The 26,652-nt window shown below is 36.5% G+C and overlaps 1 protein-coding gene across 6 annotated transcripts in view; it reads left to right on the top strand.

The window, feature by feature from the left end:
* Positions 1 to 26,652, top strand: part of ABCC9 (ATP binding cassette subfamily C member 9) — a 128,219-nt gene that overhangs the window by 55,426 nt on the left and 46,141 nt on the right. For 5 of the 6 annotated variants that reach the window (XM_053556279.1, XM_053556284.1, XM_053556280.1 and 2 more), the window contains 10 exons: positions 5,523 to 5,561; positions 6,870 to 6,971; positions 8,705 to 8,789; positions 9,773 to 9,853; positions 13,821 to 13,958; positions 14,141 to 14,266; positions 20,538 to 20,634; positions 23,099 to 23,328; positions 23,990 to 24,138; positions 24,334 to 24,403. In XM_053556279.1, the coding sequence (XP_053412254.1) occupies positions 5,523 to 5,561; positions 6,870 to 6,971; positions 8,705 to 8,789; positions 9,773 to 9,853; positions 13,821 to 13,958; positions 14,141 to 14,266; positions 20,538 to 20,634; positions 23,099 to 23,328; positions 23,990 to 24,138; positions 24,334 to 24,403 (1,117 nt within the window). The remainder of the gene's footprint in view (positions 1 to 5,522; positions 5,562 to 6,869; positions 6,972 to 8,704; positions 8,790 to 9,772; positions 9,854 to 13,820; positions 13,959 to 14,140; positions 14,267 to 20,537; positions 20,635 to 23,098; positions 23,329 to 23,989; positions 24,139 to 24,333; positions 24,404 to 26,652) is intronic. The other variant, XM_053556283.1, reaches the window with a different exon arrangement.

The raw sequence follows: 26,652 nt of genomic DNA on the forward strand, positions 1-26,652 counted from the left end.
GCTGGCAACCTGTACAAGACTGAAACTGGACCCACACCTCTCACCATTAACCAAGATAGACTCTCACTGGATTAAAGATTTAAACCTAAGACATGAAACTATAAAAATAGTAGAAGAGAGTGTAGGGAAAACCCTTGAAGAAATTGGGTTGGGCGAGTTTTTTATGAGAAGGACCCCCCAGGCAATTGAAGCTGCTTCAAAAATACACTACTGATCAAACTAAAAAGCTTCTGCACAGCCAAGAACACAGTAAGTAAAGCAAGCAAACACCCCTCAGAATGGGAAAAGATATTTGCAGGTTATGTCTCCAACAAAGGTTTAATAACCATAATCCACAGAGAACTCAAATGCATTAGCAAGAAAAGAACAAGGGATCCCATTGCAGGCTGGGCAAGGGACTTGAAGAGAAACTTCTCTGAAGAAGACAGGCGCGCGGCCTTCAGACATATGAAAAAATGCTCATCATCTTTAATCATCAGAGAAATGCAAATCAAAACTACTTTGAGATATCATCTAACTCCAGTGAGACTAGCCTATATCACAAAATCCCAAGACCAGAGATGTTGGCGTGGATGTGGAGAAAATGGAACACTTTTGCACTGCTGGTGGGAATGCAAATTAATACATTCCTTTTGGAAAGAGATATGGAGAACACTTAGAGATCTAAAAATAGATCTGCCATTCAATCCTGTAATCCCCCTACTGGGCATATACCCAGAAGACCAAAAATCACACCATAACAAAGATATTTGTATCAGAATATTTATTGCAGCCCTATTCATAATTGCTAAGTCATGGAAAAAGCCCAAGTGCCCATCGATCCACGAATGGATCAATAAATTGTGGTATATGTACACCATGGAATATTATGCAGCCTTAAAGAAAGATGGAGACTTTACCTCTTTCATGTTTACATGGATGGAGCTGGAACATATTCTTCTTAGTAAAGTGTCTCAAGAATGGAAGAAAAATTACCCAATGTACTCACCCTTATTATGAAACTAATGTAGGACCATCACATGAAAGCTATAACCCAGTTATAACCTAAGAATAGGGAGAAAGGGGAAAGGGAGGAGAGGGAGGGGGAAGGGAGGGGGAAGGAAGGGGATTAATGGGATTACACCTGCAGTGCATCTTACAAGGGTATATGTGAATCCTAGTAAATGTGGAATGTAAAGGTCTTAGCCAAATAACTAAGAAAATGCTACAAAAGCTATGTTAACTAATGTGATGAAAATGTGTCAAACGATCTATGAACCAAGTGTATGGTGCCCCACGATCATACTAATGTGCACAGCTATGGTTTAATAAAAATAAATAAAATAATAATAATAATAATAATAATAATAAAAAAATAAAAAGAATCTTACTGTTTTGAGGGAAAACCATAAGGAAGAAATAAAACAATTTGATGACGAATTATTTGATTAAATTTTTATAAATATCAGAAAGGAGAAGCACAGGATTTTATAAAAAACAAATAATAAACGACCTGACTGAGTTGGGTCTGTGGAGGGGTGCCAACAAAGGCCTTCATGAAGGGATGAATAAATAAATGATACATGAACTTGCATTTTAAGGAAAAGCAAAAAGACAGGAGCTACAATACGAGTGGAGAGAAGAGATGGGGAAGAATATTCTAACACTTCTTCAGTCTTTCTGGGTGTCTCTGCGTACTGAGAAGAAGTAAAAGTTTCCCTCCTTCCCTCCCTTTATTTATTCCTTAGATTATGTCTTTGACTCCAGCTTCTCTACTAATGGCATTCTGATATACATTTTTTGCCAAGACCTTTCTTCTGAAGACCTAATAACTTTTCCAGAAAGTCTTTTAGAAATTTCAAATTCAGCACATCCAAATTGAACCCCTTTAATGACAATTCTTAAGACAGCTTTTCCATCTGTGTCTTGGTAGAAGTTCACCCCCAACCCCTGAAACCGCTTGATGAGTGCCCAAATCAGGGCCCAAAGATTTGACCTAGACCCTTCTTTCCCCATTGCCCTCAAAATTTAACCAATTGGTGTATCCATTCTTCTAATTTTCTTATGCCTGTCCTTAACATTTTATATGTCTATTTTAACTTTCCTTGTTCAAAATTTATCATTTATGTGGACTTTTCACTCTATTACCTCCAACATCATTCTGCACATGCACATTGTTGCCAGATTAGCCTTTCTGACATGAAAATTTAACTACTTCCCTCTTGATTATAATTTTTTTTAATTGACTAAGTAAGAAAAGTGTACCAAAAAATATTACAAAGATCTTTGCATGCCACATCAGAGGTCTTTATGATCCGGTCCATGTCTAACTTTTAAAAGTCATATCCCACCATTCTGCCCACCCTTAACATTATGTTCCGGTGACACGGAACTGTAGGTGGTTCTCAAATGCACATGCTCCTTTTGTAGTGTAGCCCCCAGATTTGTGGCCTCACTCTTTCTTCTAGTGTCAATTCAGATGTTATCTTCTTGGCAAAGCTTGATCTCATTGTTCCCAAGATTTGGATATACCATGTCTGCTGGCATCTTTGCAATTTGTTCAAATCCTTACTAACCTGTCAGACCCAAAAGCCAAAGCATGTGATCTTTCTTTATATACTTCACTTGTCCATCTTCCAGATTTTTTCAATTTTTATTTGTAGATGAGTAAGTCTCTCCTCCCTCCCTTCCTTCCTTACTTCTTTCCCCTCTTTCTTTCTGTCTTCTTCTCTCTTTTCTTTTCTTTTTCTTCTTTTCTCAGCCCACAACCCCCTGCTACTCCCACCCTGGCCTCTTCCCTTTGTTGAGAAACAAAACAATGTTTTCACTTATTGCCTCCAACTTCTCACTTTCTGTCCTCACCTCAGTCCACTGTAATCTGGTATCTACCCCACCACTTCACTAAAAATGTTCTTTTCAAATCCATCAGTGGAATCCTAGTTGTTAAATCCACTGGGCCCCTTGGGTCATCATCTTCCTTGATTCCCTGACCACTTGACATTGTCATTGTACCTTTCATCTTCAGAAACTGTCCTTGCTTAGTTTCCAGTAAAACTCACAGGCCAGATTAGCTCTTAAAACTTCTGCCTGTTACTACTCTTGGTTCTTCCCTTAGATTTCTCTTCCTTAGCCATTTGTTAGATAGTGACTTTTGCAGGGCTCTGTCATTGTCCTCCCCCTTTCTGCATCTGTGCATCCTCTCTGGGCAATCATATACTTCCCTGACTTCATTCACTTTTCTCTTTTTGTTCCTGCTCCACTGTTCTCCTATAAAATAAGCTAGAACTGCAGAAGCCATTTATTGGCTTTTCAGTAATAAAGGATAGAACCCAAAGTTCTTAGTATCTAAGGCCGATTTTATGATGGAAAAATCACTCTCTAAAGTCTTCATTTGTGTCCCAGATCTCTCCCGAGCTTTAAATTCTGCTTCCTGGCCATGGTCATTGGGATATTCCTTAGGCAGCTCAAACTGAATGTGTCTGATGTTGAATTCACCATCTACCACTGTCATGTGTGCTTCCTGTCCCTGACTCCTTCACCTCCTTTCTCCCTTATATCTACTCAGTCACACGATCTGAGGTATCTTTGTGTCTCCTCTTCATTCACTCACCACCCCTAACTCACAGCACTGCCCTCTGATCTCCATGACTCTGATGGCCTCCGTTGGCTGTATATCACGTCCATTCTTATCCCTCTGATTCATTTGTTACTTTCGGTAATCAGAGTGATATTTCTAACCTAATCTTTCTCTCTCTCGTTAAACCTTTTCAGTGCTTTTCTGTTATTCTGAGGGAAAGTCCAAGCTCAGTAAAATGATTTATGAGCTATTTCATTATCTGTCTGTGCTTGCTTTTTGAAGTTCATTGACCTTTACCCTTACATTTTCACTATGCAAAGTTTACGTCAGTTCCTTGTGTGACCAGGAAATCCCACAGCCATCCAATATTGTATTTACTCTGGCTCTGAAGTACTCTTGGCCTTTTCTTCATCTATGGAGCTTACTCTTAATTATCCTTCTGGTATACACTCCATCGTTTGCTCTGATTTGCAAAAGGTGGCTTGGTTCTGTGGTTCTTTGGCTCTGGGTTCTTTATCTGTACCCTAATAGCTCCCTTCACTCTACATATTTTAGCATTTACTTGCTGTCTTTCTTCCACAAAAGTGAAAGCAGCATGACAAAGGAATGGTTCCAGTATTCTTGGCCCTAAGGGGTAATCAGTATATATTTTTGAATTGATACAGAATTAAATTGGAATTTAATCAATTACCACTGAAAAAATGAATGACTTCTTAATCCATATCTCCAGCTTGGGCTGACACTTTAAGTTATCTCGCAGGCATTTCCACATGTCTATGAACATTTCCACCTGGACGGCCAGGAGGCTCATTATTATAGCACACTACTTTCGACCATATACCAGCCCTTCCCCCTCTCTTCCTCAGATTAGTTAAAACCATTGAGGCCATCTATTGTTTTATTAACATTAAAAAAAAAGTCCAAATTTCTTGGTATCGAAGCCATATTATGTGGAAAATATCATGTGTAAAATGGGTGTTCTTTTTATGAGTAACTTTAACCAGTGAATAATCATTACTGAGAGGAAATTTTTAGGCAGAGATTGTTTTAGTTCTTACCTCTATTCACCATCCCAAGATTTCATTAGCAGTGTGCAATAGTGAAAATCATCTTTAGTAACTCTGAACCAAATATCACTAAATAATATAATTAAGTAAATTTTCTCCACCCAAACATATGATGCTTTCCACAGTCAAAAAGGATTGATTTTTGGAGTTCCTGTAGGCTTTTTATTATGCATGTAGTTATTGAACTTAGGTCTTTCAGAATAATGGGATTGAACTGACCTTAAGTATTAAAAATTAGAACAATACAACAAGTAAAAAGTCTTCAGATATTTTCCCACATAATATAGGAATAACGAAATGTGATCATTCACATTTTAGCCTTTTATATAAATTATATCAATCAGTAACTAATTATACACTCATGTCAGAGTTTGACTTCTTGTTCACATCTCTCTTTCTTACAAGGTCTTAAAGGACCAGCTATGTTTTATGCACCATTCATGTTTAGAGCCCCAAAAGTATTTCTTCTGCCCATGCTTTAGGGTAGTTAATTAAAACTTTAAATAAATTAAATTCAAATTTTAAAGACAGATGAGACTTGGAAATACAAAATCCTCATGAAGCTAGGAAGCTATGTTTTAGAGAGATTACCCAAGTTTATAGTTAATTGGAACAAAGTTGAGACTAGAACCCAAATCATCATATGAACCAAAACTGTGTATGAAAGATAATTGTTCTATCTTTGGGAATCTAACTAGGTAATTATTTCCTAGCTGATAAAGACATAGAACAAAAATATTATTTATCTATTTTGTCTTTGAAATTAATATGAAAAACCTTTTGGGAAATGTAGCTCTTTAATATGTCCAATGTTTATTTTATCTCTTACTTGATATATATACTCATTCATTCTATATGTGTTCCTCATAATTAATGAACATTATTTGCCATACTTGCAGTGTAAATGAATCTGAGCCTTCTTTTGACGCAACCAGAAGGTATTATTTCTATTTTAACCTAAGTTTAATAAGAATAACTTCCTTCCTCAGACTTTAATCTCTTACTCCTGGTCATTTTGTTCATTCTGATGACATAATGGTCATTTATCAATATGTGCTAGTATATTTCCAATAGCAGTGGTTCTCAACCTTTGCAGGCTGCTAAAAGAATTAACTTGCCAAACACAATGTCTCACTGTGTCCACTGTTAACCTCTCAGTGAGTCTCACATGTCTCAACTTTGGCTGAAACTCAAACTATCTTCAGTAAACTGGGTTTGGGATTTCATTTAAAAAATGTAAAAATTAATGTGTATATATATATATGGGCTGTGAATTAGGCAGTGGTGGAACCTGCCTAGGAAGTGGAGATGGAGCGGCAACTGCTTTATCTACGGAAAAGAAAAACAAGGCCCTTCAACAGCAGAGGGACAGGAGGCAGGCGTGTCAGAGGTTGGGAACCGCTGTTCCACTGCTCAATGTAATTATCTAAGAGACTGTGAGCGCAATATGCTCCCAAGATAGAAAGTTTAAGGAAGACCATTGCACATTTCTAACTACTCTTTTTCTTAACCTTACTCTCATTTAACCTTAATTCCTTAATTACTACTTACAGGTCATGCACTGTGGAAGTCTGACCTACCCCTGTACCATTCCAATTCCATCTTCTTATTTATCTTCAGCTCTTATGCATTTTCCTAATTATGGCAAATAAAGTCAGCTATGTATTCATCTGGTAGAATTTTCAAGCCAAAAAAATGGAAGGGGGAAGAAGATTTTTTTTTTTAATAAATTATTTCTATAGGTTTTGAAATAGGTAGCTTTAAAATGTATAATTTCAGTATTGAAAGGGATTCCTCTAAATAGTATTCTTTGTTTTGAAATATTACCTTAAAATATATTGATGTGATTGAGCCACAAATACATATTACAATTATATTACCAGTCACATCTTTTTTAAGGTCTGCATATAGAATTCATAGTTACGTAAAGTGAAATACCTGTGGCTATTGGAGAGAATGAATTATTAAGCTTTTAATTCTTTTTTAAATTATAGTCATTTTAGAAAAGAAATTTTCAGTTAGTACCTTATACATTAAAATACTTCTTCAGCATAGCAACATTAAATTTTATACAGTGTGTGACATTTTGATTAAATTCTGATCCCTTTAATTTAGGTGACATTTTTAATCATTTCTTAATAAGGTTGGTGATCTTTAAAATTTTCTCTTTAGAGGCTTTTCATTTTTGTTTTTCTTTGTTATGCTAAAATAATCTTGGTATTTTATTTTTCTGTTCAATTTCTCAGTAGGAACAGGTATTCTGTGGCTTATGCCGCTCAGAAGCCTTGGCTATTAAATGCTACGGTGGAAGAAAATATTACCTTTGGAAGCCCTTTCAACAAACAGAGGTGATTTTGAGCTTATAAAATTTAGAACTGAAATGTCAACTACTTCTGATCCTTGTGTTTGGTCGATGTCTTCTGGAAACTTTACATCTGGGACTTCCTTTTATCCCTGTTTGCCCCACCTTCATCTCCTCATCACCAAGGTCTTTGGAATCAATTCTCTGAAGACACAGCTCTTTGGATGTTTTAGCCCATCCTGTACACTTGATGAGACCAATTTGTACACCAAAACTGAAGAGCAGCAATTGAAATATGTGCATGCATGTGTCAGGGGGATGGGATAGGAGGTATTGTTTAGGTTATTGGTGAGGGGATAAAAAAGGAAAAAAAAAGCTAGTGAATTGCAGAAGGAAGGTTAACTATGGAAAAAAGAATATAGGATCTGAGGAGTCAATGACGGAACAGCCAGAATATGCCATCACCCAGCCATCTTTTAAATACCACTGCCACATATGGGAGTGGTATGTATAAAGTAGGTATGACCCTTTTTCCTCAAGCCACTCTCACAGGGTGGGTCTTAAGACCCTAAACGGAGTCTTGAAAGTGAAGGAAAATTGGGTAAGGGGAGTGGTGTAAGAAAGGAGGGGAGGAGGAAAGTAGATGGTGTGGGAGGAAAATTCTGTAGGATCGTTAGGACCTGGGAGCAGAAGGAAAGAGAAAGAGACTCAGAAGGCTGAAACCAGAGAGTGGAGGGCATAAAAGGCACCTGCATGTCATGATGCGCATTCTGGAGACGCATAGCAAGTTTTAGAAAGGGGAATAACAAGGTAAGTGGCATGTTTAATACGGAAGTAAAAGCTGACAAATAGATATATGTCAAGAAAACATTTCAGAGTTCCTTGGAATAATTATCCAGAAATGCAGTGTTTGCTGCCTGCATTTGGGAGTGACAGTACAAATGTAAAAAATGGGATAGTTGAGAAAAATATATTCTAAATTAAGAATGGATAAACGTGAACAAAGAAGAAGAGGGAAGAAACAAGAATGATTTGAGTATTTAAGACTAAGCAATTAAGAATATAAAGCCATTGAGGTTTTCCAAGCACCTCCAATCCCCACACATTGGCTTTCCTGTCCTGCTGTGAGTGCTATCCATCCTCACCACCTCCTTTCTCCTTCTTCTTCTTCTTCTTTTTTGCAGTTTTTGGTTGGGGCTGGCTTTGAACCGCCACCTCCCATATATGGGGCCTGTGCTCTACTCCTTTGAGCCACAGGCGTCACCTGCCTTTCTCCCTCTTTAAGAGTGCAGGATAGTAACAAAGACACGCCCTCCCCCCCACAACCCTACGCTTTATTCATTGCCTCACATGTATCATGAACTTTTTCAAAAGCTTCTGAAGTTCCTTAAGCTTCCTTTTTTTCCATTTTATTCCCGGAAAATTAAAACTCACCTCCATGAGTACACTTTAAGCATCCTTTTGTAACCTTGCATCCTCTGTAACTTTTCTTCCTCTGTATTCCAGGAGTGATTGGGACTCACCTCCACTATAGCACCTCACAAGTTTCACTTTTATCATGTTTCTTTATCTGTCTTCGAGTCCACGTGCTAGCTTTTTAGGGGTAGGAACTCCTCCTACCTATCTATCTTTATATTCACAAATCTAGTATAGAGGCTAGTATATGAGAAGTTATTCAGTAAATGTTTTATTTAGGCTTCCAAGATATTGAACCTGGTACTTGGTTTATGGGCCGTGTATTAACAGTGATCTAAAAATTGAAAATCGTTTCTCCCAAAGGTACAAAGCTGTCACAGATGCCTGTTCTCTTCAGCCAGATATTGATTTATTACCATTTGGAGACCAAACTGAAATTGGAGAGAGGGTGAGCTATGTTTAGTTTAATTAAGCGAAGGACAAAAGTCTAGAAAAGTCTTCTGGTCATTTTTATTCTTTAATGGGAAGTAATGAAATCTGAGAAATAGGAATTGTATGTTGTCTCAATGACAAGTTCCAGAAACATGAAGACAGGAGACCTTTGATGCTACACTCACTTAAGTATTTATTGAGTAACCACCATATACTTAACATTATACTAGCCACTTGGGAGTGCTTAAGGAAAATAAAACATAGCCTCCGGCATTGACCAAGTGTATTTTTGCTTACGTGACCTTGCCATAATGGGTTTGAGAACTGAGATTGCTTCTGAAAACTTTTTGCACTTTTGTCAACATCTGTTTATTCTTATTAAAGTGTTCTTTATTCTCTGTATAAACCTGTTTTACATTGATGTCATACTAATTCTAATAAGCTTAAAAATATTTATGTCTGTAATCGTTATAAGGATAATGACTGAATTTTTTAATGTTCATAAGTATCAAGTACTGGACAAAAGCTTTATATACATCATCTCCTTTCATAACAAATCTGTGTTACAGTTTTTATTGTCATCTGCATATAGTTTATATAGTATATAGTAAACTATATAACTATAAGTAAACTATAGTAAACTATAGTAAACTGATAAACTATAGCATAGTTCAGGAAACTAGAAAAAAATCTTGGTATTGCTTGCAATCTTCAGCACTCATCAAGTGTTTCGGTTAATAATACTCTGTACAGAAGACATCTCTTTCGAAGCGAAAGGAGGATTAACAAATCAGTCAAAAACTGTCTTGGTATTATTTGAGCACTGACCAATAGACAGTTTTCACTTTTTCTTACCATTGTTATCACAGTTTAATTAATAAGCTGCTAGTAATAGTAATGTAAGTTTTTTTTTAGAGACACATATTCTAAAGGTAATTTTAAACAACAGATCACTTAATAATGAAACAAATGGGTATTTGTGGGTGTTTTCTTACCTAGGGCATCAACCTGAGTGGGGGCCAGAGGCAGAGGATCTGTGTGGCACGAGCTCTTTATCAAAACACCAACATTGTCTTCTTGGTAAGGGCATGGCCTTCACTTTTATTTCTATTTCATTTTACTCTCTAGACAAATGAGTCATTAAGAAGATAAGTCAAGTAACTCAATGATAGAATAACTTGCAAAGTTAGAGTACTTGGGGAAACAAATCTTCACAGTATAAATCAGTAGAAGGTCAATGTAGAATTCAGAGTTGGGGGATCTAATGGATAGACCCATAACTAGAAACGACTTCTTGAAACTTGGGATCAACCAATGACTGAACCACCTGAAGAACTGACTCAGAAATCTGGAAGGGTTCAATGTCCCCTAGGTGTGGCTTTCTATTCCCTCTTTTCACTGCTTGCAATTTAATCACCCTGGCTTGTAGAATCATGGAACTCAAGAAAGTCTAGAGGTAATTTGTTGTAAATTCCCACCTGTTCATTATAGGATGACTTTGAGCATCATCTCTAACACATTCTTGATGGACCTCTCTGGAGATACATGGCTTACTTTAAGACAGTCTTTTCCTTGCTGGGCACTGTATAAGTGTCCTGTTGCTACTATAATAAATTACCACAATTGGTGACTTAAACAATATGGATCTATTATCTTATAGTTTTTTTAGATTAGAAGTTCAATAATGTATCAGCAGGGCTGTGTTTCTTTCTGGAGGCCCTAGGAGAGAATCCATTTCCTTGCTTTTCCAGCTTCTAGTCTAAAAGCTGCCCATGTTCTCTGCTCAAGGCTGCCTTCCTCGATCAAAGCCAGCAGCCTCACATTTCTGACTGTTGCTACATAGTCACATCTTCCTTTATTCATAGCTAGGAAGGAAAGCTCTCGCTTTTAAGGATTCATATAATTAGTTTGGGTCCAGTTGGATTATCTCCTTATCTGAAGGTCTTTAATCTTCATTACCTCTGCACAGTCCCCCTTGCCACGTAAGATGACACAGTCACAGGTTCTGGGAACCAGGACCTGGGTATTCTGGGGACTTATTATTGCACCAATTATAAAGAGAGATTTTATAGTTGGAAAACTATTATGTGATTAATATCTGCTCCTGCGTATTTTCCATTCATTGGCCCTAATTCTGCTTCTTCTATGACATACTCACATATATTACTTTAAACAGCTATAGGTCAACATTCTAATATTATTTTCACAACTTGTCTCAGTTTACATTTCTCCAAACAAGCATTACTGCTTTCAATTCTTCCATAAATGACCATAAATGATAATAATTTTTGTAACTTTTCTTAATCCTGGATGTAATAGCGTTCATCAGAATCCCTTTGAAAGTTATGTGCTAGATGCACTTTCATCAACTCAGATAACCTTCAAACTATTGGGTTTTATGGTCTAGACATCATACTTGGTTGCAAAGCAAAATAGAAAAATACTCTAGGAGCAACAGAATGCTAGAGATGTGCTTTAATAATTTCTGAAAATGGTAATAGTTTACATGTCCATTGTTTAAAAATTCACAAAGCACTTTAAACCTCAGTGTTATCCTATTTGATTCTCATGACAGTGCTGTGAGAGTAGGTGGTATCCTCATGTTAAATGAGGAAACTCCCCACCCCCTCCCCTCTCCCTCCCTCTTCTCCTCCTTCCTCCCTTTCTTCCTTCCTTCCCTCCTCCCTCCCTCCTTCCCTCCTTCCTTCTTTCTTCCTTCTTTTCCTCCTACCTTTCTCCCTTCCTCCCTTCCTTGATCCCTCCTTCTCTCCCTCTCACTTTTCCATTCATTAATATTTAGTGAACATACCCAGTGCCATCTTCTGTGCTGGGATGGGGAAACAAAGGGAAAAAAAGCATTATTCCTGTCTTTAAGGATCCTACTTGTACATATGTTACTTAAATAGTTTTATGTTTTGCTCTAAATAAACTTTATCATGTTAGCTTTAACACAATATCAAAGCCAAATGAAAATACCTTAATTGTGTATCCAGATTATTAGTTATTTTGAGTCAATGGATATATTAATAAGTATTTCCAAAAATAAATGAACAAAGAATATACTATAGAAATACATTTGTTGAATACAGTGGAGAATATGGGATTGAAGACTAGCTATTTGTATTTTTAAACAAATCATATGCTCTTGAAAATGAAGAATTGGCCATTCTTTGCACTGGCCATACGATGAATTGTCTTGCTTTCTTTAAAGGAAATATTTTTGCAAAATGTTAACATACAAATTGAATCTTGAGACATTTTTCTCAATTTACCCATCCAAGTTTTTATTAAGTGGCATAAAAAGCTACATTTGACTAAAACATCAACATATCCTATAAAGAAACCATGGAATATGAATGATAGCAGCCATTATAAATGATTATCTATAACCCATGCATGATTCTACTTTAGACAGATTAGCTCACTTAATTCTCATAAACCCTATTGGGTTTGGCATTGTTATTGTTGTTTTTGTTATTGTTATTACTACTATTTACAAATGAGGCTACTGAAGCATTTGAGGATAACTTATACAACGTCACACAGATAGTAAGAGTGAAGCGGGCGCACAAAGCCAGTTGGCCTGATTCCATAGGTTGTGTTATTAACTACCACATTCGTCCTGATTACTAAGAGATTCCTGGAAGATGCTAAACTGTCTCTATAATGGATTCAAGAGATATGCACAACATTAATCCATCACAGCTTTATTTATAATAAAATAATAATACAACAATACTTTTGAAATGATTTACATAGACTTTTACTACATTATTTTATTGGATCTTGGCAGCAATCTGATGTGCTTTCTGATAAGTCTCTTTATTACCCTCATTTTACAAATGAAGTGACTGATTTTGAAACTTTGCCCAGTGTCAGAGAGTGGTTATAACTACCATTTGGATCTCTTAATTTGGAGAAAATGGACTTTCTATTTTGCTTTATTATCATATAAAACTTTAAGTCAGAATTCTATGGAAAATCAAATTGAATTATTATAAAAACTCACTTCCAATTCATGTCTTATTTTTTCTGTGAAAAACTCTCAGAAAGAATTGAGATAGTTTGGTCTGTGTCATAAAGGGTGCTTAGGGTTTTATTAGAATCAGAAGAGAAGGATGTCTCAAAAGCAGTTGGGTCCCACCTGTGATGATTAACTAATTTTTCTAAAACCAATGATTTACTGTTAGCTAAATCTTTTTTATTACATCCTACTGTATTATTGGAGATGAAAATGGAGACAGCTTGTCAGTAAAATCCTGATATTTTTCCATTGATATGAAAACATTGCTTTATCTCATACCACTTTATAGATACGTAGGCTTTCATTTTTAAGTAATTCTGAAGTTCCAGCAACGCTTCTGTGTTAAAAATATTTCATATGTTAGTGGTAGAACTTTCTGCCACTTATGCAAAATCTAAAAATAAGGAAATTTAAATAAAAGTATTTTGGTTTTGTAATTAAAAAGAGCTGAACAACAAATAAGGAGCTGGCGTCCATGATGATTAAAAAAATCTGAGCAGTAGAAAGCCAATTCAATCTCCTATATATACTACTTCTTAGAATATTTCAGAAATAATTGGTGCATTAAGATGATCCAGAGCATCTCTGGGAGATTTTGAAACATTTCACACATTATCCAAAGAAGTTTCAGGACAATCACAATCATTGTGTTATTAAGATCATTAAATAAGTCTTGTAATTCAATTACAACAAGACTTATTTATGCAATTATTCAATTTATTCAATTACAATTTTCTATGTTTATTGTTGTTATCACTACTCCAATTATCTTTTCATTCTTTGTTTTGGTCTATTGTTATAGGTTGCTATGTAATGTTGGGTTTTGAACTTGAATATTCTATAATAATTCAAAACAACTTTGAACATTGTTACTTGCTTTTAAATAATTATACAGTCTGTTTTTTTATAAATTGTATTTGGGGGATAATTTCCCTTAGTTATTTGTATTTCTACTTTTCAGAGGGATGAAGTTGCATAAAGAGCATAGGAAATGTTCACCTTTCCTTCATTTCACAATTGCAGGATGATCCGTTCTCTGCCCTGGACATTCACTTGAGTGATCACTTAATGCAGGAAGGAATTTTGAAATTTCTCCAAGATGACAAAAGGACACTCGTTCTTGTGACTCACAAATTACAGTATCTGACCCATGCTGATTGGGTAAGAGTTTAGAAGAGAGTTTTGTTAATTTTTATATTATAGTTATATAAATAGAGACATTAAGAAATTCTTTCTCAACAGTATAAAAAAAAAAGAAGAAATTCTTCCTGAAATAACAGTAATTCATTTAGCCAATAAAGGCTTTTTTTTGCCAAATTTCTGCTAATATCTCCTTTCCTTAGATTATAGCTATGAAAGACGGAAGTGTACTAAGAGAAGGGACTTTGAAAGACATTCAAACCAAAGATGTTGAACTTTATGAGCACTGGAAAACACTTATGAATCGCCAAGATCAAGAATTAGAAAAGGTAATTGCTCATGATTCAGAGGAGTTCAGAGTCCAGTTGAGAAGAGTCAGAAATAATGCTTGATGATATAATGGTCCTTATTTGAAATCCAAAGTAATCATATCTTCATATATTACCAATGAGCAGGTTACTGTGCACACATAAAATTTTAATGCTATCTTTGGATGAGTGCTGTCAGGGCTTTAGAGAATTCTCATTTAAATTTGAACCATATTGCAATTATATGTATGCTTACAATGTAGACAAACTACCAGCTGGCACATTTCCTTATTTTGTCTTATTTATCCTTATTCATATCTTGTTTTTCTCATCTGTAATATGAGATTATTTTCATTCACCACCTACAAAAAGAAGGTCACGGGCTTGTCAAAAGCCAAGATGACTTTGAAAGAAGAAAGAACTGTGAGTGACGCGTGAAGCTGTAACAATGTCTGGGGATGAAAATAAAATTTTACCCGTGTACAGTTTTTTCAGGTCTACAGAGAGTTTTTTATAAATGACCTATTTTAATTCTGACAAAACTCTCGAGAAGTAAATAAGGAAAATATTATCTTACTTTTACAAATGAAAAGAACTGAAGCTCAGAGAGGTTAGTAATTTGCCTCCAGTTGTGCAGCACATATATTGTGATGCCAGGGGGATGTAAACCCAGGTGCATTTCTAATGTAATTCCACTGTAACATTGTAATTCCACTGTAATTCCAAGTGTAACATTGATTGAGGTGATAACACAGTTCAAATAAGATTGAGTACAAAAAATGAGGAACAACTTGTAGTTGAGAGGTGAAATTATAAATTAAATTTGCAATTTTTTTTAATGTTTTGCTCTGAAGTTAGAAGTGGGAAGTGTACAGAATTTGGTGTTCCCGGCCAGGGATGAACATTAGAAAATAAAATATTTATGTTAGCAGATTTCTAAAAGAATCAGGAAATTAAAATCCCTGTGTATTATTTTAGAAGGGGTGGGGCAAGGGAGCTGTTTCCATAGTGAAAGGAAGATTGAAAAGTCAGGCAAATCTTGTGATTTTTCTATCTGCTACAGATTTAATAAAGACTTCAAAAGCAAACCACATAAGTAAAAAAGACATACATAAAAATTTAATAGTAGAATAGGACAAATCACAACCGAGGCAAGGTAGAGTTGACATGTGCCCACTTAAGAGCTGTACTGTGGGAAGCTTCATTATAAACATACTGGGGATGGCTCCAAATGACATTTTTTTCAGTGATCTAAATGCCAGGGACAAAAGAGTATGATGTAAGTTTAAGGAGTGGGACAATTTATGGTTTACTTTGGAAGGGAGATCTGGAAAAAAATAAGAGCTGTTGGCTCGATATTATAGCAATACAGTTGAGCAAGCCAGGAAGTAAGTCCATGAAGTTGTATTTAGAAATGAAGTGATCACTTGAGATAGCATAGCTCTATAATTAAAGACACATTAGAGGGTTTATATATCAACTGAGGGAGATATGGAGCATGTTAGGTTCTGGATGGGGAAATCTAGCTGGGAGGTGGAATGGTGGCCAGTAGAAGCTGGAATACATCGCGCACCTGCCCAGATTCCCCATCTGAGAATAGAAGAAATGACTGCCACGTTGCAAAGACCAAGCACCTGAGTTCATCTGGAGCCAGAGAGAATCACCCTGCAGAGAACAAGACCCCTGGAGTACTTTGGAGAAGTGCTGGCACAAACAGCTCTCTGTTTAGTCTGCCCTATGACAGGACAGGGTGTTTACCTATCAACCTGGGCCAATTTTTCCCCCAAGGGAAAAAAATTGGCAACATCTGGAGACATTTTTGGTAACTGGGGCAGGAGGATGCTGTTAGCATCTAGTGGCTAGAAGATGCGGAGGCTGTTCATTCTGCCGTGTGCAGGGCAGACCCCAGGGCAACAATGTCAGGAGTGCTGAGGTGGAGAAAGTCTGGCCTAGAGCCAGAGCAGACTGAGCAGTGCAGGAGGAAGGTGAAACCGAAGGACACACAGCCTTCCTGTGCAGGGCTTCACAAAGGAGGTCAGTTCAGGATTAAGTTTTAGCTGATTCAAATATTACTAAAAATTCTAGTTTTGATGGCATCAACCATTATCTTTGTAATGGGTATAACTAAAATAAAGTAGTATAGTCTGACGCTCCCCTCACCTCATCTTCTCTCCAGGCCAATGAAAAGTTACTGGATAAATGAAACTAAATTTGTATTGACTTAATCCAAATATCAACACAATTTAACATTTTGATGCATAGTGAGCTTAATATGAAATTTATGCTTACAAAAAATTACTTTTACTTTGGCCTCTGTCTTACAAACGTGCAAAATGTAACCTAATCATATATACCCTTATGTTAACCCAAAATTAAAAAAAAAAAAAAAGAAAAATTACTGTGAAGATTTTTATGTTGTAGTTGTCAGGATTTTTTGTGTGTGTTTGTTTGTTTCTTTTAAGTCTCTGAGGTGCTAAATTTTTTGCTGACACAGCATAGGAAATTGAACCAAAGTCAAATCTATTTTGTTTCATGATATGATACACAGAGGATAGAGATGCTTTTTAATTTTTTATTTAGCCTCATTGTTTTTATCTGTGTAGGCAAAATTAAAGGCTGATGTCAAATTGCCTCTGTAAAAATGGTATTTAGGAGATATTTTTGTTTCCCCTCCTTTTAACCAAGAATCTGGAGGTTAATAGAGCCGTTTAGAATAGCACATTTCCTACATCATATATGTTGTATGAAGCCAAAAAAGGAAGGAAAAAACCCAGGTCCCTACCTAGGAACCCATCACCAAAGGTTTATTCATTTATTGATGTAGCTGTCAAACTGTGTGGGTTTTTCTCTTCATATTGGCACCTTCACGAAACCCCCAACGTGTCGAAGGTTCCAAACGTTTGTGGCTCAGTTGTTTGGAGCTCAGAATGTATTGCTCCCCCACCCTGAAATAGAATGAGTGTTAGTTTTCCTGACCTGCAGAACCTGATTTTAATCCAAAATGTAATTAAACTGATATTACTATTCTAGTCCTCAGCTGGGGTGTTTGAAGCCAGAGCATGGAGAAAACAAAATGCTTCTCCCTTTCTTTTTATTTATTTATTTATTTATTTATTTATTAAATCATAGCTGTGTACATTAGTATGATCATGGGGCACCATACACTTGGTTCATAGACCGTTTGACAGATTTTCATCACACTAGTTAACATAGCTTTCGTGGCATTTTCTTAGTTATTTTGCTAAGACCTTTACATTCCACTTTTACTAGGATTCACATATTCCCTTGTAAGATGCACCGCAGGTGTAATCCCATTAATCCTCCTCCCTCCATCTACCTCCCCCCTCCCTTCCCTCCCTTTCCCCCTTCTCCCTGTTCTTAGGTTGTAACTGGGTTAAAGCTTTCATGTGAAGGTCCTACATTAGTTTCATAATAAGGGTGAGTACTTTGGGTACTTTTTCTTCCATTCTTGAGACACTTTACTAAGAAGAATATATTCCAGCTCCATCCATGTAAACATGAAAGAGGTAAAGTCTCCATCTTTTTTTAAGGCTGCATAATATTCCATGGTGTACACATACCACAATTTATTAATCCATTCGTGGATCGATGGGCACTTGGGCTTTTTCCATGACTTAGCAATTATGAATAGGGCTGCAATAAATATTCTGATACAAATATCTTTGTTATGATGTGATTTTTGGTCTTCTGGGTATATGCCCAGTAGAGGGATTACAGGATTGAATGGCAGATCTATTTTTAGATCTCTAAGTGTTCTCCATATCTCTTTCCAAAAGGAATGTATTAATTTGCATTCCCACCAGCAGTATAAAAGTGTTCCCTTTTCTTCACATCCACGCCAACATCTCTGGTCTTGAGATTTTGTGATATAGGCTAGTCTCACTGGAGTTAGATGATATCTCAAAGTAGTTTTGATTTGCATTTCTCTGATGATTAAAGATGATGAGCATTTTTTCATGTGTCTGAAGGCCATGCACCTGTCTTCTTCAGAGAAGTTTCTCTTCAAGTCCCTTGCCCAGCCTGCGATGGGATCCCTTGTTCTTTTCTTGCTAATGCGTTTGAGTTCTCTGTGGATTTTGGTTATTAAACCTTTGTCGGAGACATAACCTGCAAATATATTTTCCCATTCTGAGGGGTGTTTGCTTGCTTTACTTACTGTGTTCTTGGCTGTGCAGAAGTTTTTAGTTTGATCAAGTCCCAGTAGTGTATTTTTGAAGCAGCTTCAATTGCCCGGGGGGGTCCTTCTCATGAAAAACTCGCCCAACCCAATTTCTTCAAGGGTTTTCCCTGAACTCTCTTCTAGTATTTTTATAGTTTCATGTCTTAGGTTTAAATCTTTAATCCAGTGAGAGTCTATCTTGGTTAATGGTGAGAGGTGTGGGTCCAGTTTCAGTCTTCTACAGTTTGCCATTCAGTTCACCCAGCACCATTTGTTAAATAGGGAATCTTTTCCCCATTGAATGTTTTTAATTGGCTTGTCAAAAATTAAATAACGGTAATTAGCTGGATTCATCTCTTGGTTCTCTATTCTGTTCCAGATGTCTACTTCTCTGTTTTTGTGCCAGTAACATGCTGTTTTGATCACTATCGATTTGTAGTATAGTCTGAGGTCTGGCAGCGTGATTCCTCCTGCTTTGTTTTTATTTTTGAGTAATGTCTTGGCTATTTGAGGTTTTTTCTGATTCCATATAAAACGAAGTATTGTTTTTTCAAGATCTTTAAAGTATGACAGTGGAGCTTTAATGGGGATTGCGTTGAAATTATATATTGCTTTGGGTAGTATGGACATTTTAACAATGTTGATTCTTCCCAACCATGAGCATGGTATATTTTTCCATTTGTTAACATTCTCAGCTATCTCTTTTCTTAGAGTTTCATAGTTCTCTTTATATAGATCTCTCATGTCCTTTGTTAGATAAACTCACAAGTATTTCATCTTCTTTGGCACTACTGTGAATGGGATAGAGTCAATATTCAACAAGATTCTAACAAACAGAGCAACATATCAAACAAATCATACATCATGATCAAGTCGGTTTTATCCCAGGGTCTCAAGGCTGGTTCAATATACGTAAATCTGTAAATGTAATTCAGCACCTAAACAAATTAAAAAACAAAGACCATATGATTCTCTCAATCGATGCAGAAAAAGCTTTTGATAACATCCAACATCCCTTCATGGTCAGAACACTTAAGAAAATTGGTATAGAAGGGACATTTCTTAAACTGATAGAGGCCATCTACAGCAAAGCCACAGACAATATCATACTGAATGGAGTTAAATTGGAATCATTTCCACTCAGATCTGGAACCAAACAAGGCTGCCCATTGTCTTCATTGCTCTTTAACATTGTAATGGAAGTTTTAGCCACCGCAATTAGGGAAGAAAAGGCAATCAAGGGTATCCACATAGGGTCAGAAGAGATCAAACTTTCGCTCTTCTCAGATGATAAGATTGTATATCTGGAAAATACTAGGGACTCTACTACAAAACTCTTAGAAGTGATCAAGGAATACAACAGCGTCTCAGGTTACAAAATCAACATTCATAAATCGGTAGCCTTTATAAATACCAACAATAGTCAAGTTGAAAAAACAATTAAGGCTTCTCCCTTTCTTGAGCACAAGACAAGTCTTCAGTGACCCCTAAAAGTCTGCAACATTTGTTTTGATACCTTTCCCTTCTCTTTCCACATCTTTCTTCCTCCTAGAGTTTTTTTATAACTGTAAGGTACCTACATGCCCTCATTGCCTATTTATTTCTAAATTACCTGCCTTCTTTCAGATCCTATGGAAATCCCTTTCTTTTGTGCAGTTCCCTTAGTGAGATGCTAAAGACATTCACTGTGATTTAATAATTCATAACAGTGGATGATGGATAGCAGTTTAACCAATCTGGAACTATGTGCATTTTTAACATTTATTAACATAAATGCATCCTTAGTTAGAAAAATTACAGGAAGTGCCTGACAGTGATGAAAATAATAAAACAAGAAGCAGGTGGAACCATGTGTTAGGGTTCAAGGATCAGTTCAGCTCCATCTCACTGTCACTGGCCTCATACTTCCCTATACTTCTGAGCACATGGCAATTCCTGCACATCTAAGTCATTGCCCCCATGCAAACAAGGATTGTGGATCTCCGAGTGAACAGAGAGCCCTGGAGAATGGTAAAGGTCACCAGCCATTTGTACATGCAGGTCATTCAGGGGTTAAGTCAAAACCTTTTATGGCTCTTAGCTCCTTAAATGATAGCCTGATGTCTACTGTAGGATATGGAAGCTGACCAGACAACTTTAGAGAGGAAAACTCTCCGAAGGGCCATGTATTCAAGAGAGGCCAAAGCCCAAATGGAGGATGAAGATGAAGGTAGAGCTTTCTTCTTTTTATATGAAATATTCAATTGTAACAAGATACAAATGTTTTACTTTAGCAATTAACATATGAGGGTCTCCAAGAGGTATAACAAGCAATTTTGAAAGGGGGGGAGATAAATCGAATGTATAGTATTGAAAATGAAAAGAGTTAGAGTCAAGGACAAGTGTATATGATCCATCAGTTGGTGTCTTCAGGGGCTCCGCATAGTGAATCTCACTCTATTTGTGCTGTGAGTAATCTAAAAGGAAAAGGTAGTGGGTTGTAGATAAATAGATTTAGATCTTTGCTCAGAAAAATTGGAAAGGTCTAGTATAAGTTAAGGAAATTTCAATCCATCAGAAATAAACAGTAAATGGGAAATAGGGGGAGATTTTGTTTTGAAATATCTGTTGCAGGGGTCCTCAAACTGCGGCCCATGGGCCACATGAGGCAGTGTGATTGTATTTGTTCCCGTTTTGTTTTTTTACTTCAAAATAAGATATGTGCAGTGTGCATAGGAATTTGGTCACAGGTTTTTGTTTTTTTTTTTAAACTATAGTCCATCCCTCCAAAGGTCTGAGGGACAGTGAATTGGCCCCCTGTTTAAAAAGTTTGAAGACCCCTGAATTGATTCATTCAGTAAGTCCTCTTGAGGTTTGAGGTTTTCATAAGAATGTATCAATGAAAGATAAAAACAATTATACAGCCATTTGTTATATTTCAATTTTCTGGATGTAATAGGGTATGCTGGAGGACAAAAGATTGACTGGAAGTTTGAAGAATGAGATGAAATAAATACATTGCCTTGACCCTGGTTGCCAAGAACCACCTCTTAAGTCCATGGAGGAAATGTGTGATACTTTGTTTTTCCTATGTAGTTTTTTCTTAAGACCACAATTCTACAAAACAATTAGAAACCAGAAAATTATAAGTTCAAGCCAAATTGTACCAAAAGGTGTTTCAACATATGCTTGTTCTAGAAATGAATAAATGAAGAACACATTTGCATTTCAATTTCTATGATTAAAAATATCCTTAAAGAACTTTAGATGCTATACATATCAGCTTCTAGCATTCTAAACCAAATATTTCTAGTGTACTCTAAAAATGGACTTGTGCCTGATTACTCTCTCCAGTAGTCCTGGGAAAAGTATACCACTGGGATACTGAGTCTGCCCCTGGCTGGTTGTGTCAATCCATTTTCTCAGGTATAAAATAAAATAATAATACTTTCCTTACAGGATAAATGAAGCAATGTATGTGAAAAGCCAGTTAGGGTACATATTACACACTAGACTCCTCCTCCAGGTCCTATCAGGATGTCTGTTTAAGCTACCAGGAGAGGAAGGGAACAATAGAGGATGCTTCCTTTTCCCTTTACGGAGTTGGAGTAGTAAGTATTCTCTCCACTTACTATTGGCTAGGTCATTACTTGGACAAATTATGTACAGGGAAGGTGAAGAAATACTGTCTTTAGCTGGACAACCATGGGCAACTTGAAATTTCAATCAATGCAGAAACAAGAATGGATATTGGGGAGACAGCTACCCATCTGCCAGTGTCTCTCCCTTTGGTCATGCAAATTCTATTTCTGTCCTCTCACACAGAAAACATGTCCCTCCCAAATGTGACATAATCTGAGACCTAGTCATTGTTTACATTTAGCTCAAATATCAAGACCCTCAGCAATGCTCATCATTTCCATGTTTTGATCTCTGTGATCTGAGAACCTACAGACTAAAGAGATGTTGTCTGTCCTTCCTACCCACAGCCTGATAAGTACATAGCAGTGAGGTACATACAGGATAACTTTAATAATAACAGCCTTGGGGAAAGGAAAGCATAGGAAACACACAACAGTCACTGGACCATACAAACAGTCAGATTTTTCAAACATTCCTGCCCCAGAAGTGTAGTACACTCTTAGGGTAGCCCATCTCAGGGTTTCCAAATAGTTTAAACATCTGAGAGGAATCCCAGCTTGTAATGCTCTGTGGCCCCTGACCTTGCCCTCTGGGAGGCTCCTCCTTGCCCACTCCACTGCATGACCGCATCTAAAATAGGCTCTAGAGAGCATGGCAGATGCTCTCCTGGGCTGTGCACAAATTTTAGTGTCTATTTCTTCTTGGTGCAATTATATATGTATTCAGACATTTAGAAAAAAACTTACAGATGTTTGTAACCCAGGCGTGTGGTTTTATTGGCAATACAATTCCTTCAATAACTTTATAAGTTTCCAGTCTATACTTCCAGTCAGTTTGATGTGCAATCAGCAAATAATCTCATCCAGATATAGTTCTATGTTTATTTATCATTCATTTACTTTCAAAAACAAATGAGCTTTATCTTGCTAAAAGCATTTACAATTTTCAAGACTAATATATATATACTTTTTTGTGGGAAATGAAAATTCTGTCTACTGGTACCCATCTGAAGCCTAAACAAGTTTTTTCTTTCTTTTTTTTTTTTAATATAGAGGAAGAAGAGGAAGAAGATGAGGATGATAACATGTCCACTGTAATGAGGCTCCGAACTAAAATGCCATGGAAAACCTGTTGGCGGTACCTGACTTCTGGAGGATTCATCTTGCTCCTCCTCATGATTTTCTCTAAGCTTCTGAAGCATTCAGTCATTGTAGGCATAGACTATTGGCTGGCCACATGGACATCCAAGTACAGCATAAACAATACTGGAATAGTTGATAAGGTACAGTGGGCTCCATTCTGTTTTTGATACCGTTTTATTTATTGTAGTTAGATACTAATAGCAAATGTCAAGGGACTTCTGTGATGATTTAATAAGTTGATAATTACAAAGGGACCTAAATTAGAATAAGTTGTCAAAATGTTCAAAATGAAATCTACTATCTTTACTTTCATTTTTAAAACCTTATCACAAAAAAAACATTTAAAGACAATGTTTGCGTTTGTATTCAAGGGAGTTATGTGCATATGTTTAGATATATGTTATACATATATGTTATGCACGTCCACACAGGATTTTTTTTTCATAGTTCCAATAGTATTTGATTTTATCTATATCAGGGTATAATTTGGTCAATCTGTGTCGAAATGGTAAGAATGAGCTCTGCAATGAAAAGGCAAGAGAATGCCTCAAACTTGAAAACAAACTCTATTACCTTTATCTGCCAGGCAAACCTTGAAAGAGAGTGAAGGGAACAGCAGGGCTTGGCCTGAGGGGTTAGGGTGGGAACACTGCCCTGCATCTCTGAGAACCTGCACTCTTTCTAAATGTCTGCAAAATTATGAAGTCAACAATTTTGTCTGACCTCAGTGTTTGGTTTTCTAGTAAGAAAAATATTCACCTGATAATTTTCTACATGCTTTTTGTGTTGGTTGCTTTGTAGACCTACTATGTGGCTGGCTTTAGCATACTTTGTGGAGCGGGTATTTTCCTTTGCCTTGTTACATCTCTCACCGTAGAATGGATGGGTCTCACGGCTGCCAAAAATCTTCACCATAACCTTCTCAATAAAATAATTCTTGGACCAATAAGGTAAAAAAGTATTTATTTCTCACTCCCACACACAAAGTCCTGAAAACATGCATCTTAAAATTAAAGTTGAAAGAATTTCTTTAGTCCTTGACTAAATGAATAGCATCCTTCTCATTTTCTCATTTTCATGACTCTAAAAATGTCTGTTCCAGATAATTTAACATTACTACATATTTCAATCTGTTTATCTCCTAGGTTCTTTGATACTACACCCCTGGGACTAATTCTCAATCGCTTTTCAGCAGATACTAATATCATTGATCAGGTGAGTACCCAAGTTACTTCCAAGTTCAAAAATAAATTTCTTAGAATAAGCTAAATAGCATTTTAAGATTAAAGCATACTTCCCATTAGCAATAGAGGACTGCTAAAATTTAAATGAAGGCCTATTTGCATTTGTATCAATGTAATACACCCAAATGATTTCTGGAATTAAATATTAAGGAAAAAAATTAGTACAAATTAATTTGTTTGTGTAAAAGAAGACACTTAGAGAATCAGTATGAATAAAGAGAAATATTTAACAATGATCTAACATTTTCATCATATAAAGGAATGATTTTGATCAATGTTGTATCTCCACTAATGGCATAGGTTTGTAAAATTCATTATTGTTCAGTAAGTTCTCACCTATTGGGTACAATGTAGAGGTCTATGAGAAATTTCCTGAGTAAAAGATTCAACTACAACTTGTACTTTATAGACACAAACAATGCAACCTAATGTATGTACCCTCAATTAACCTAAAAAAATTTTTTTTAAGTTCAGTATTCAGAGAGTATCTTCTAGAAGTGAAAAGTAGGATGCCAAGCTATCTTAAATGCCCTTTACTTTTTCCTAAGTTGGCTCTAGAAGCTTTAGATGGTGTGGTATTTTAGGGAGTATTATAAGAATGGTGTGCCCTGGCACTGTGGCTCATGCCTGTAATCCTGGAACTCTGGGAAGTTGAGGCAGGTGGATTGCTTAAGCTCAATAGTTCAAGACCAGCCTGAGCAACAGTGAGACTTTGTCTCTACTAAAAATAGCCAGGTGTTGTGGTGGGCACTGGTAGTACCAGCTACTTGGGAGGCTGAGGCAAGAGGATCACTTGAAGCCAAGAGTTTGAGATTGCTGGGAGATATGATGCCATGGCACTCTACCCAGGATTGCAAAGTGAGACTCTGTGTCAAAAAACAAAAAACAAAAAAAATGGCCAGTTTAGCCTAAGGTCTTCTCTAGAAGTTGGTCCTGAAAGTAAAGATATCAAACACTGAAATTGGATCACTCTAAGAGCAGAACCCTTAGAATGATTGAGATAAGAATCCATCAAAATCTAACCCTAGCCTGTTCTGACTTTGCAGAGTGGCATTAAAAACTCCTAATTTACCTTTGGTTTAAAAAAAGAATGCTGTATACATGAAGCTGATTAAAAATTATGCTGAGAAATTCTGATGGTTTCATGGCCTTCGTGTTAGATCACATTGTACCTAAAACACTTCATAAAGAATATGAAGGAGGGGGCGGCGCCTGTGGCTCAGTGAGTAGGGCGCCGGCCCCATATGCCGAGGGTGGCGGGTTCAAACCCAGCCCCGGCCAAACTGCAACCAAAAAATAGCCGGGCGTTGTGGCGGGCGCCTGTAGTCCCAGCTGCTCGGGAGGCTGAGGCAAGAGAATCGCGTAAGCCCAAGAGTTAAGAGGTTGCTGTGAGCCGTGTGACACCACAGCACTCTACCCAAGGGCGGTACAGTGAGACTCTGTCTCTACAAAAAAAAAAAAAAAAAATATGAAGGAGGAGAAGAAATGAAACAGCTATTATTTAGAAGATGATGTGATTGCTACCTAGAGAATTCAGAATAATTAGTAAAATTAAGAACCAATTAGAAAAAATTCAGCAGAGCATCTGCACAGGTTATATAAAAAGGGCAACTTCCTCAACACCAATTAAAAATTTTGTGAAAAATAAATTACAATAGAAACTATACAAATAGAAATAAATATAACATAAAAAAAGAAATTCAGCAATCCCAAAAGTCCTAAAAATCCTTATAAATAGAGAGAATTTTCCTATTGGATATCCAAAAATTACTACAAAATTAATCAAAACACTGTTGATCAGAGAGGATAAGTAGACCCAAGGATACAGAACAGAATGGAGAAATTCAAAAACAACATCATATATAGAAACTTAACATCTTAGTAAGAAAAGGATTAAATTTTTAATAGACAATATTGAGATAATTAGCTAACCACAAATACAGAACAAATACATAAAGAATAAAAACCTAAAGTTATAAAATACAATGTAGGAGAGTAGTTTTATAACCTTAGGATGAGAAAAGTTTTTCTAAATAAGACATGGAGCTAAGAAACAAAAAACAAAAAGGCCAATAGAAGTGACTATAAAAAGCTTTAAACTTCTATTGAGCTAAAAATACCAAAGACAAACTTAAATATAGTAGATAAACTAGGTGTGCTCCCACCTAGTGGGCACAATGGAAGCGTATATGGCACACTTCCCAGGTGCAGGACACAACT

Source organism: Nycticebus coucang, chromosome 12, assembly GCF_027406575.1.
Source record: "Nycticebus coucang isolate mNycCou1 chromosome 12, mNycCou1.pri, whole genome shotgun sequence".
NCBI lineage: Eukaryota > Metazoa > Chordata > Mammalia > Primates > Lorisidae > Nycticebus > Nycticebus coucang.